This window comes from Sphaerodactylus townsendi, linkage group LG05 (assembly GCF_021028975.2).
Source record: "Sphaerodactylus townsendi isolate TG3544 linkage group LG05, MPM_Stown_v2.3, whole genome shotgun sequence".
NCBI lineage: Eukaryota > Metazoa > Chordata > Lepidosauria > Squamata > Sphaerodactylidae > Sphaerodactylus > Sphaerodactylus townsendi.
In genome coordinates this window covers 98,993,809-99,006,899 of record NC_059429.1, presented here as the reverse complement: position 1 = coordinate 99,006,899, position 13,091 = coordinate 98,993,809, and the positions used below count along the sequence as shown (strand labels likewise).

General features: G+C 46.4%; 1 protein-coding gene across 1 annotated transcript; it reads right to left on the bottom strand.

The window, feature by feature from the left end:
* Nucleotides 1-7,229: 7,229 nt before the first annotated feature.
* LOC125432448 lies at nt 7,230-13,035 on the bottom strand. The gene is made up of 2 exons (XM_048495965.1): nt 12,479-13,035; nt 7,230-7,930 (listed from the first exon to the last, which is right to left on the bottom strand). Exons 1-2 carry the CDS (start codon nt 12,546-12,548, stop codon nt 7,365-7,367), a joined length of 636 nt encoding a protein of 211 aa, XP_048351922.1. The 5' UTR covers nt 12,549-13,035; the 3' UTR covers nt 7,230-7,364.
* Nucleotides 13,036-13,091: the final 56 nt, after the last annotated feature.

Here is a 13,091-nt window from a genome sequence, read left to right as displayed (position 1 = left end):
CATTTTTGCTTTGCGTGTGTTTGTGTGCCTGGATATTTAACTTCCCATGTAGTATATTTCATGTCAATTATGCTCTTGATGTGTCTAATTCAGAGCATTGGGGTGGGGTGGGGTGGGCGACTCTGAGGACAAAATCTGTAGTTTGAAATATAGGCCGATTCCCCACGGTCAATTAATTGCGTGATACTCACGCAAAATATCAAGGATTCAGGAAGAACTCCCCACTGCCTGATCGACGAACAAGGATTCATCCCATTTCTGGCGCTCATTCTTCCCCTTATCCCATGTCTTTGCCGAACCTTCTTGAAAGTACTACTTTTTGAAAAAACACATCTTGGATCCAGTTTGGAGGGGAGGATCGGGGGTCTAATCTTGGTTCAAATTTCCTGCTGTGGAGCGTGATGCAAATGCCTTACAACCAATCCATGCGCAGCGGGCTCTAGTGGTGCGGTTCTTGCGAGAGCACAAGAGCACAATAACCAACCAGAAACTTGGGTGGGGGAGAAGTGCTGATGTGCTGACGCTCTGCTGTCATAATGTAAGCACGTTTTTGCGGGGGGGGGGGAAGAGGTCCCACCTCAACACGACACGACAGCCAATCAGGAGAGACCCGCCAAGCTGAATCCGAGATAGGCCTAGATCAGGGGTAGGCAACCTTTAACACCCAAAGAGCCATTTGGACCCTTTTTCCATGGAAAAGAAAACTCTTGGAGCCGCAAATACTTTTTGACGTCTAAAATGAAGATAACACTATATATATTCTCATGCAGGGAGAAAGCAAAAAAGGGGGGGGGGGGTAAAAAGCCTGTTGTTTTTATACATGATTCAAATGACCAGCAATAGAACCCCTGTTTCACACATTTCTCTTTTCTTGTGTTGAAAGACACTGATTATGCACCCCAAAAGAATCCCCTCAAATTTCACTTGGGATGGTGGATCAAAATTAGTGCCTTTAATGGGGTTGTCAACTTCCGGGGGGGGGGGCTGAACTCCTCCCCCCCCGAGAAAATGTCTGCCATGGAGGGTGGACTCGACAGCCAAATTCCTCACTGCGCATGGCCCCCACCCTGGTCCCAAAAGCCACAGCTTCTGAGAATCTACCCCCGAATGTCCTGGGATTTGCCTGCCGGGAGTTGACAACCCACGACAACCATGGCTGAGGATGATCCCGGCCTTCCTCCCTTCCACGATCTACAAGATTACCCTCCAGTGTCTTACTCTGAAGTAAACCTTCCAAGTTCCACGTGCAAGGCTTTCCCCATGCCCTCCTGCCCCCTTTGGCAATATAGAAGCAAACAATTCCCACCCACCCCGCCTCCCCATCAAACAGCCCCAACGGGTGCAACCTTGCAGGGCTGCAGGTAATAACTCCTTAAAAAGCTGACATCATATTTCTCACCTGGACTCAGTCAGGCTGCCATCCACTAGGAAAGCCCCTGGAGCTCAGTGGGGCTGCTGGGGAGGTCTGTAACCCAAGGTGGCACTGCTGGGGTCCCGCATGTGGTCACGCCCCCCAAGAAGGACCCAGGGGAGGGGGGAATGAGGCCACACAAAGCAGGGTCGATCCCTGACCCCCATTCAAGAGGGAGGATTACGCTGAAAATTTGCGCTCCTGCAACTCCCTCCTGTTTCCCGCCCTTCGCCACCCACCTGTTCAAGAAGATCCACCAGCAGTGCTCCGCCCCTGCCCTGCACCGTCATCACTGTCATCAGCAAACCAGGCAGCTGGAACAGGGAAGTTGGAAGTGGCTTGGGATAGCTTTGGGCTGTGCCTCTCTAGGAATGGGGACTTTTCCCCATTAACTCTTAGGCCGACTCTCTGAAGGAGGCTGAGAGGACCCAAGCCGTGTGGAACCGCAGTGCAAGGACGAAAGAACCGCATGTGGCTCCGGAGCCGCAGGTTATAGACCCTTGGCCTAGATGTCTTCACTGGAAACATGCTGCAGTGGAGAAGTTGAAACCTTGATGAAAAGGTGCAGTTTATTTTCAAACTTGGTTTGATCTAGATTGAATTTCCCAGTGGGGATTCGGCCATAGATGTTTCCACTGCAAAAACCCAGCATGTGAGATCATGACATAAGAACATCTAGTTCAGCACTCTGCTACTTGCAGTGGCCCACCAGATGCCTTTGGGAGCTCACATGCAGGATGTGAAAGCAATGGCCTTCTGCTACTGCTGCTCCCGAGCACCTGGTCTGTTAAGGCATTTGCAATCTCAGATCAAGGAAGATCAAGGTCTGCTTGGACCTTGATGCCCTGAAGACTGGAAGATGGCCAATGTCACACCAATCTTTAAGAAAGGAACTAGGGGGGACCCGGGAAATTACAGGCCAGTCAGTTTGACATCTGTTCCTGGTAATTTAGTAGAATCTGTCATTAAAGATAAAATTATAAAACATGTACAAAAGCAAGACCTGCTGAGAAAGAGTCAGCATGGCTTTTGCAGAGGCAAATCCTGTCTTACAAACTTACTAGAGTTCTTTGAGGATGTAAACAGGCATGTGGATAAGGGGGAACCAGTGGACATTGTCTACTTGGATTTCCAAAAGGCTTTTGACAAAGTTCCTCACCAGAGACTGTTGAGAAAACTCAGCAATGAAGGAATAAGAGGGGAAGTCCTTTTATGGATTAAAAGCTGGTTGAGAAACAGGAAGCAAAGAGTGGGTGTAAATGGGAAATTCTCACAATGGAGAGATGTAGGGAGTGGTGTCCCCCAAGGATCCGTATTGGGACCAGTGCTCTTTAACCTATTCATAAATGACCTGGAAGTAGGGGTGGGTAGCGTGGTGGCCAAATTTGCAGATGATACCAAATTATGTAGGGTGGTGAGAACCACAAAGGATTGTGAGGAGCTCCAAGCGGACCTTGATAAATTAGGTGAGTGGGCTAAGAAATGGCAAATGCAGTTCAATGTAGCAAAATGTAAAGTGATGCACATAGGGGCAAAAAAATCCAAACTTCACATACATGTTACAGGGGTCAGTGCTATCAGTTAAAGACCAGGAAAGGGATTTGGGTGTCTTAGTTGACAGTTCCATGGGAATGTCAACTCAATGCATGGCAAACTCTATGCTGGGGATAATTAGAAAAGGAATTGATAACAAAACTGCAAAGATTGTCATGCCCTTATATAAAGCCGTGGTGCGACCGCACTTGGAGTACTGTGTTCAGTTCTGGTCGCCACATCTCAAAAAGGATATTGAAGAGATAGAAAAAGTGCATGAAGGGCAAAGAGGATGATTGAGGGACTGGAGCACCTTCCTTATGAGGAAAGGCTGCAGCGTTTGGGACTCTTTAGTTTGGAGAGGAGACGTCTGAGGGGGGATATGATTGAAGTCTATAAAATTATGCATGGGGTAGAAAATGTTGACAGAGAGAAATTTTTCTCTCTTTCTCACAATACTAGAACCAGGGGGGCATTCATTGAAAATGCTGGGGGGAAGAATTAGAACTAATAAAAGGAAACACTTCTTCATGCAACGTGTGATTGGTGTTTGGAATATGCTGCCACAGGAGGTGGTGATGGCCACTAACCTGGATAGCTTTAAAAGGGGCTTGGACAGATTTATGGAGGAGAAGTCGATTTATGGCTACCAATCTTGATCCTCTTGATCTGAGATTGCAAATGCCTTAACAGTCCAGGTGCTCGGGAGCAACAGCCGCAGAAGGCCATTGCTTTCACATCCTACATGTGAACTCCCAAAGGCACCTGGTGGGCCACTGCGAGTAGCAGAGAGCTGGACTAGATGGACTCTGGTCTGATCCAGCTGGCTTGTTCTTATGTTCTTATGTTCTTAAGATTGGTAGCCATAGATTGACTTCCCTGACATGTCTGGCCAGTCTCTTTTGAAGAACTGCAGTATGAGCTGTCGTTCACAGAAGCAAGCTAAGCAGCTGAGTGTTTGGGGGTTTGTGAAAAATTAGAACAAAACTGTGTGTATGCAATACTGCCCTCTACTGTTTGGTTACAAATTTCAGAGAATTAGCTGTGTGTGTGTATGCATATGTATATGTATGTATGTATCAGTCAATTGAAGAATACTTCATGCATCTGTTTAAGTGGGTTATGTTCTGTAAAACCTTATGAAATAATACTTTTGTTCATCTTTAAGGAAACTTTTTTTCTTTTGCAACAAAACTGTTTTGACAGTGAATACCAAAATGATTCTGCTAGTGGAAGAGCAATGTTTTAGTCAGACTGGCTCAGAGATTCATCATATTGCTGTTCTCATTCATGCTGTTCTTGGGATGAGCTCAGCATGCCAGCAGATTGAGATGCCAAATCAGCGTATAGGCACTACCTAAACAAAAACAGCAATCTTTCCACACACGGCACTTGATCAGAGAACAATCATAGTGGGAGAAAAGGCTGAGAAAATGAATCTGAGAAAATCAAAGTATTATTCAGCTCTGTCATCATTAGCCTTTGTCTGTTACAGAAAAAATATTATGTGATCATAAAAACCCCCAAAGAACACATGGAATATCTCTGATCTGATGTCAGGCTGGATATCTGTGGCCAAACAGTACTTCTGGGGTTAAGAATCCCAGGTTGATGTGACTTAAGAATCCAGTAACAAAGAGCCACCTGCTGAAAGAATTTTGAAATTGCTATCCTGAGTCAAAAGGCTCTCACTACATAAACCAGGAAATCCACACCCTGCTTGGACCATTTAATGCCATTTTATAATCCTCCAGGTGAATACGCAGAACATAAATTCTAAAGAACCCTCACCAAGCAGTAGTATTTCAGGTAACACCAGGCCCCACACATTATTCGGGTCACACTCTTGACCTGGTGTTTTGTTCTGGGTAGAAAGAAAAAAAAGGCTTCAAGGCAGCCCCCTTGTCATGGAGAGATTACTACTTGCTATGGTTTCAACTTAGAGGGATACCAGGACTCTACAGAGATGGGGCATGTTGGTTTTCAGACAACATTGGGGGATTTTCCTGCTGATATGGTCTGTGCTCCTGTTGATGCCCTAGTTGATCTCTGGAATGGGGAAATGACTTGGGCAATTGACATGATTGCACCTAGGAGCCCTCTCTCAGGTCAAAGAGTTCAAGCATTCCTTTGGTTTACCGAGGAGTCACAGATGATGGAAAGGGGGGGGATATCAGGGCGACTCAGGACAAATCTAATGACACAGGACAGAGCTAATTGGAAAGTCTACTCCATGGTGGTGATGGTAGCAGAGAAACAATATTTTTTCTCCATCACTTCATTCATACTGTGCGACCTACAGAACTCTTGTACATGGTCAGTGGCCTATTGAATTTTGGCCAATGGCAGGAGGTGGACTGTGAAGAAGAAGAAGCGGAGGAAGAATAGGGATTTATACCCCACCTTTCTGTCCTGTAAGGAATCTCAAAGCACCTTACAAACTTCTTCCCTTCCTCTCTGCACAACAAACACCTTATGAGGTAGGTGGAGCTGAATGAGTTCTGAGAGAAATGTAACTAGTCCAAGGTCACCCAGTAGGCTTAATGTGTATGAGTGGAGAAACAAACTCAGTTTTCCAGATTGGAGTCTACCACTCTAAACCTCTACAGACTGCTGTGATCATTTTTTAAATGCACTATGTGGATAAAACACCCATCCATTCAGACTGGGACTCTCCATTAGCAGCAACAGGATCAGATGTTCCCAGGGTGCCGAATTGTTATATTTGCTTTTTTTCTAGCTTGTGCGATCTGAGGTTGTGGACAAGATTCTAGAAAATCTGAGACCTACAACCCCTTGCTCCTCCTGATTACTTTAAGACATGCAAGACAAAATGCAGAGCCAGCTTCAGGAACAGAGCCCAGGCTGGGATGGATGGGAAGGTGATAGCCAAGGGACAGCCAGGGAAGGAGTGCACCCTCCTTAGCTAATGCTGCCAGAGAATCGGAAGTGGGGAGAAGGAGGGCACTAGGACCCTGCAGAGCACTGCAACATAGGAAGATGTGGTGGATTAAGGCACACATCCAGTGGTGGGATTCAGCAGGTTTGCCCCACTTTGGCAGAACCGGTTGTTAAAATGGTGCTTGTAAACAACCAGTTGTTAAATTATTTGAATCTCACCACCAGAACTGGTTGTTAAAGTATTTGAATGCCACCACTGCTTATCTCCTGTCAGCTTTATCCTGAGAAGGGTATATGTTCAAGTCACAGCTCCCAAATGAAGTGAGAATTTACCATTGACTTAAAAAGAATGTCAATTGTTCGCCTATGTAAGAGGTGGATATTTAAACAACCCTTCCTAAAAGAGGGAAATATCGACTGTAAATTCTCAATCTAGGTACCTAACAGATGAAATGAGGGGGAAAACTAGGCCAATCTAGTCCAACCCACATACCTTAAACATCTAGCTAAAATCTGGTTGCCAGGACAACACAAGACTAAGTTGGATCAGTTCTCTTGGCTTACAAAAATATTCCTACAGCTTCAACCCTCCCCCAGTGCAGCCCTTCATTTTCAGGGCACTTTTCTGTGTCTCTTTCCCCATGAAATATTATCCTTCAGGAAACAAAACATTCCTCATTGGGCTAGGCCATAATAGAACATAAGGTTCCTATGTTGCACAGGAATCTTTTAAAATGTTCCATGGATCACATGTTCTTCTGTCGCAAAAAAGACCCTCGGTTGATTTGAGCATCCCAGGCAAACAAATTAGTTTTTGTCCTTTACTGAGAGGCATATATTAAAAACAGGAAAAGGGGGTTAGCAAATCAGGGATTGTACGCTCATTGCTTTGCTACACAGGAGGGTCATTTTGCCTGAAGAATACCATTTGGAGCTTTGACCAGTCAAGGCAGCCTAAGAAGAACTGTCTATATGCATACCACCGTCAGATCATAAGCCTAAAACTATGTATTCTAGAGTACTGCCATTTAGATCATCAGCACTCCTCCACAATAAACAATAGAATGGTGGCCCTTGGTGATATTTCTGACCAAGGGCAGCCCCATGCAAATTCCACAAGAAATTTTAAACCATGAGTAAGACACACCATGATTCGCGGTAGGGATATGAGGAAGCAGCCGTTTGGAAGCATGCAAGTAGCAAGCAAAAACACAAAGGAAAGAAAATGGATAATTGGACCCTTCAAGGGAGAAGGGTAAAGCAAATAAGCCCTGCCTCCTAAGAAATTACTAAGAAGAGATGTACATTTCACAGTTTTATTGAGGTGAAAATGAAAGGTCAAAAATCAGGAAAATCTGAAGGGAAATCTGTCTTTCAACCCCAACACATCACCAAATCCATCTCAGTAGCTGTAGTAAAAACTACTTGTTTATACAAGTCACTTCTAGGGTAAGTGATACCTAGCCATGAAAGGGCATATACACCTAGAGGTGCTCAGCATATTCTGTTGGGATAATCCTTACTGCTTGGGTACCACCTGCTGGCGGAGATAGAGATCCCGAATCTCAGACAGGCTGTTGTGGACACCACTCAGAGCTTCAGCAATGCTACGCAAGAAGGAGGCAGTCTCTCTACAGCTTTTAGTATACTCCTGCTGGAAGGTGCGCACCTCCTGTACTAGCTGCTCATTAGCCTGGATAATTCGTTTCTCTGCTAGACTAAGATGGCTGTTTTCAGACAGCCCTTCCTGAATTGGCACTGTCAGAGGAGCTGCTGCATCTCCCATGTAACAATCATCCTGGTGCCCGTGTGGAGACTTCTGGTCAAATGTGATGCTTGCATAATCTGCACCCAGGGGCTCCTGCTGTCCCCCAAGCTCAATGGGTGAGAGTTCTGTCTGTGAGGAATTTGGGGGACTTCTGCTCCAATCCTCACAGGGTTCATCTGGGATTTGGCCAGAGCTCCTGAGCAGCTGCCCCTCAGTCCCCCGGTTTACTCGCTGCTGGATTGCCTCAATGGGAAGGGGGTTGGCTGGCTCTGGCTTCGCATCTACTGGCTCTTCCTTCACTGGCTCTTCCTTCACACCTGTCCAGAGCAGAGAGGACAGATCAGGTTAACTCAAAGCAACAGCCAGTCAGAGCCCAGTTCAAAAACAAAGAGTCCTTCCTTCCTGCTTAAGTGCCTGAATTTTTATATAAGCCATCTGTAAGTCTGCTAAGGCTCTGTTGTCTAACAGTAATGGGAAAAGGAAATGGTGGAATCAAAATTCAACAATGATGGTTTATCAAGTAAGGCTGGAGACAGATGTCATTTTCTTTTTCAGAGAGTCAATTTGAAATAAGAATCCATTTTCACTTCTTTCACTGGCTGATTCCCCACGGTCAATTTATTGCATGATACTCACAGTAAAAGTCCCGGTTTGGGCAGAGTCCCCACGGCTTCAGTGCCCAACTCGGCTCCATCCCGGCCCTGGCGCGCACTCTCCCCCTCATCCCGTGTTTTTCAAAAACCGGCAAGAAGGTACACCTTTTTGAAAAATGCAGGCTGAGGCCAAATTGGTGGAGAGGCAGCAGAAAAACAATATGGTTTATTTTTGCCGCCCTAGGAGGCGTGCACCAATCAGAGCACAGTGGGCTGGGCACAGAGTGTGCAAAGGGACTTTTTGTGTGTGTTTGCGTGCTGATCGTGGCCTTGTAGGCATGAACCTGCAAAAAGAAGAAGAGATAGCACAGAGTGTGTGTACTAATGAAGCTGCACAGCCAAAAAGTTAAAAAATAGAACTTCCTATGTTTCTACGAAGCTGCACATCCAGAAATAATTTAAAACAATGTCCTCAAGCAGAGAGGAAGGGTCGCAGGGTTGTGTTCCTGCCCCAATACAACAGCCAATCAGAAAGAGTTGCAGGGCAGATCACGGGCTCGTGAAAATAGTTACAGTTTTTGATCCTGGGATTAACTTTGACCCCCTCAACAGACGCACACTGCAGTGGGGAGGCAGAGACCGGAATGAAAAGGTGCTGTATCTTATAGAACCGGGGGGGGGGGGGGGGCACAAGGTTTATTTTCCCAGTGGGGATTCGCCCATTTTTTCCATGCAAAATCTGTTTGACCAGAGGTTAGTTGGCCAAAATAAAATGGGTAGAAACCATGAAAATGATTACTCTTGTCCAAACCACTCTCAGTTTTCATAAGCTTAGCAGCTGTGAAAATGAGATCTGATTCGGGAAGTCTTTGGTCCAAATGTCGCTTCTGCCCAACTTACTAGGCGGTCTTAGGCAAGAATCTCTCTTAGACTTAGCTTCTCATCTCGGATATGGATATAATAATACTGGCCTACCTCACAAATCTGTTGTAAAGATTACTATAAGATCATGTGTGTGAATCAATTCAAACTCCAAAAGCACTGCAAAAATGCTTCTTCTTGTTGTAGTTGTTAAAATGATTATATCTCTGCCTGAATTCCTAATCCCTTGTAACAAAATATCCCTCAGTGTCAACAAAAACCCATCCCAGGATGCCTCCAGAAGAGGACTAGGAGGTAGAGGACATTTTCAATGTGGCAACTTCCACTCATTTTACCATTCATTAGTGGGAATGCAAAGCTTCAAAAGACAGCCTGGGCTAATCCTTAAATAAGTAGCAATTTTAGCGAGTGAGTGGATTGCAAAGGCCAGGAGAGGACAATGACTAAAGCAAATGCAGCACATAAAAACAGGAAAAGGAGAGAAAATGAAAAACAGATATAACTGATTTTTGAGCAAGTTCTTATACGTCCTTAAGGTAGGTTTGTATAAAGTGATACAGTAACTTGTCAGATAATTAAGGTCATATTTCCCCCTCTGCCTGCAAGGATGAAATTACAGAATGAATTCAGAGAATGAAATCAGAGAATGGGGTTCACAGACCCCATCCCCCACCCCCACACTCAGTGCCTGCAAGTCAAAATACAACATAGTGAATAATGGGACTACTAGTGAGATTTCTGTGTCATTTTTATTTGACAAATACAATTTTATTATGTAAAGTAATGCCGAAGTCCCCCAAATTTTGTATTATACAAATCAAAGTTTTACTTCTCCAGTTTTAAGCAACTGAAAATTATTAATGGCATCACATTTTAAGCAGTTGGCTCAGATTTTCCAGGCAGGTTTAAATCTTGTTCTGACTGGAAATGACCAAATGCCAATAAGCTATTTTACATGGTCTTCTGTTTCTTAGTTCTCTCTTGAGAGCTTTGAATCATAATTTTTCCTTTCCATTGGGGTTCAAATGCACAGTCACTTCATCCAGAGAATGGTCATGGATATAGGATCACTGAGGCTTCTGTGAGGATAAAATGATGGAATGAAATGTTGCAACATGTCTACATTCTATGGGATAAATTTGGGAAGAATGCCTAAATCAATCTGTTTATGCCAGGCTTGGAAATAGGTGTAAGAATTGTTTCCAGGTGACCAGGAAGAGATGTTTCTGCAAACTAAGACAGCTGTTCCTTTCCTCCTCTTATAGGCTGAGTGCTACAAATGATAGAAACTCTTGTTTTGAGGCAGACATGCTAATAAGAATATTATGCAGGCTGGTAGTTTTTGTAAACTAATTTGGAACAACCATTAGTTCTGTCATAACCCAATTTCTAGACCTACAGAAACAAACTGAAGATGGAGACCACCAAGACATATCAACCTTTTAAGGAGGAATTCCAGCTGGGTGGGAGCTCAGTTCAAACTAGGGCAGCGCAAGGCATAGACAGGGGGGTTAACCTTTCTACATCCCTCTCACAAACATTTTTTGCTAACTGAAACTGGGCTCCCTGCCCTTTGTTTTAGCCATTTAAAGGGAAAAAAAGATGGGTTTCTGTCTTTTGGCATTCACAGCTCTTCATAATTTCCCCCTGTGCCAATTCTTATGTGTGGAACAAAGGTTCCAGGAGAAAGATACGTACACAAGAGTGACGGGTCCTTTAAAGCTGACAGTAAATGTAAGTGAATGAAGAAGGCACAATATATCCCATGGTTTGATAAATCCTAGGCGCTAGGTTGTCATGGTGCCTAGATATGTCAAGATTGCTGGAATGGCTGCCAAGGAATTGAAAGACTTTAGAGGGGTCATCTAAGCCACCCCCATTTTGCCCTTAGATGGGATATTGCTGAACCATCAAAAGAAACAACAAGATTACCTACCGTAAATGAACCTGGCTGCCTGAAAGAGAAAGCTGGTCTCTAATAAAGCAGATCTCTTCTATAAGACTCTTGAGATGAATCTGAAAACACTATTCCATAATAATATCTCTTAGACATGTAAGAAAAGAGCAGCTTTATATTGTCAAAGGCTTTCATGGCCAGAATCAACTGGCAGTTGTGGGTACACCAGCAACACAGGCGTACATACATGGTTTCAGTATTGCAAACATCTTGTGATGTTGAAAGGTTACAGATGTGGAACTGATCCGGGTATAGGAAAGCTTCCCCCAAAGTTTCGCACCTGAACTCTGCACCGAGCACTAAAACGTCTAATTTCTAAACCTCCCACCCTCCTCACTGTACACAGATAGCTGAATCAAACAAATTAAACCCGTGTATGCCTATGTATGAAGTGTTTTTTCAGGTTGTGGACTGCAGGGGGCGCAGTTTTTAGGCTACTAGCACAAAACTATCAGGGATTTGTTGGGAGACTCTCCTGATTATACCACCCAGGTTTGGTGAAGTATGGTTCAGGGGGTCCAAAGTTATGGACTCCCAAAGGGGGTGCCGCATCCCCCATTGTTTCCAATGGGAGCTAATAGGAGATGGGGGCTGCACATTTGAGGGTTCATAACTTTCGACCCCCTGAACCAAACTTCACCAAACCTGGGTGGTATTATCAGGAGAGTTTCCTAAAGATACCCTGAAAGTTTGGTGCTGCTAGCTTAAGCACTGCACCCCTGACAGCAGGCACCCCCCAAATTTCCCCAGATTCTCCTTTTAAATCCACCCCCTTCAGCATGGATTTAAAGGGAGAATCTGAGGTCCCCAGTTTAAACATTGAAAGTGATGCTGTTCCAGGGTGGGGAATAATCCACCCCAAAACGGCATCACTTTCAATGTTGTTTTAACTGGGGACCCCTGATTCTCCCTTTAAGGTGGATTTAAAAGGAGAAGCTGGGCTCCCCAGTTTAAACACCATTGAATATGAATGGGGGTGGATTCCAGCATCACAGCGGCTGCCGGGGGAGGGCCCCCCCCGCAAAACTCAGATTTTGCAACAGGCTCCATTTTTCTTAGCTACGCCTCTGCCCGGAGGGGAGGGCAGAAGGGATTGCCAGCCCCGCCTGGGAACCAAGCCAGTGGGGGAGGGAGGGGTGGATGGGCAGGTGAAGTCTGTAATCCCTGGCCTGGGAGAGCTGCTTTTATAAGCACTGAGGCCAGAGGCGGGGCTCAGGGAGGTGTGGTCACGCCCCAGGGAGGGGTTGGACCCCGCCCTCCACCCCACCCCATAAAAAATCTATACCTACTCACTGCTAAAAGCCCTTTTGCGCAGCTCCCATTGCCTCTGGGAATTAGGGCTGCTGGAGGAATAACACCCTGCGGGGGGGGGGGGGGGCATTACCGGCCTTGCCATTGCTGGGCGCTCAGCAGGTCCGGAGCTGAGGACTCACCCTGCAGGGGCGCCACTTCGACGGGCCCGGTGCTGGCGTGTCCAAATGGCACACGCCGTGCAGGCACCATTGGGGGCCGAGATCGGGCTGGCTGGGGGGCTCGGTGCTGCCGCCGCAGTCCTTGGGGTGGGGGGCGTAGGGCTGCGCTGGTGGCGCCCGGCCGCGTTGACCTTGCTGGTGATACGCCACCAGATCTTCTGCTTCTCGTAGGCGTTCACGGCGGGGGAGGCGGACCCGAAGAGCAGCTGCTAGTACTTGAGCACCTCGCTCATGAGGATGTCGATAGCTTGCAGCGTGAAGTTGGGTTTGCGCTTCAGCATCCCGCGCCGCCCGGCCATCGCGCCGCCGCTGCTCCTGCGCTGCAGCTCCCACCCGTAGCAGCAGCAGCCTCCACCAGCAGCCAGCCGGGGCTCTTCGTTGCAGCCTGCCGGCCGGCCGCTCCAAAAACACCAGCGTGGAGCGAAGGAGCGCAGGGCAGGCACGGATGCTGCAGCAAGCAGCGCGCAACGGGGGCGCAGGGAGAGATGCTGGCGCTTTGTCTGCTGCCTGGAGGCCGCTGCTGCAACAAGCGCCGGATCCGGCGGTCACTCTCGCCCCCTGGTGGAAATACTTG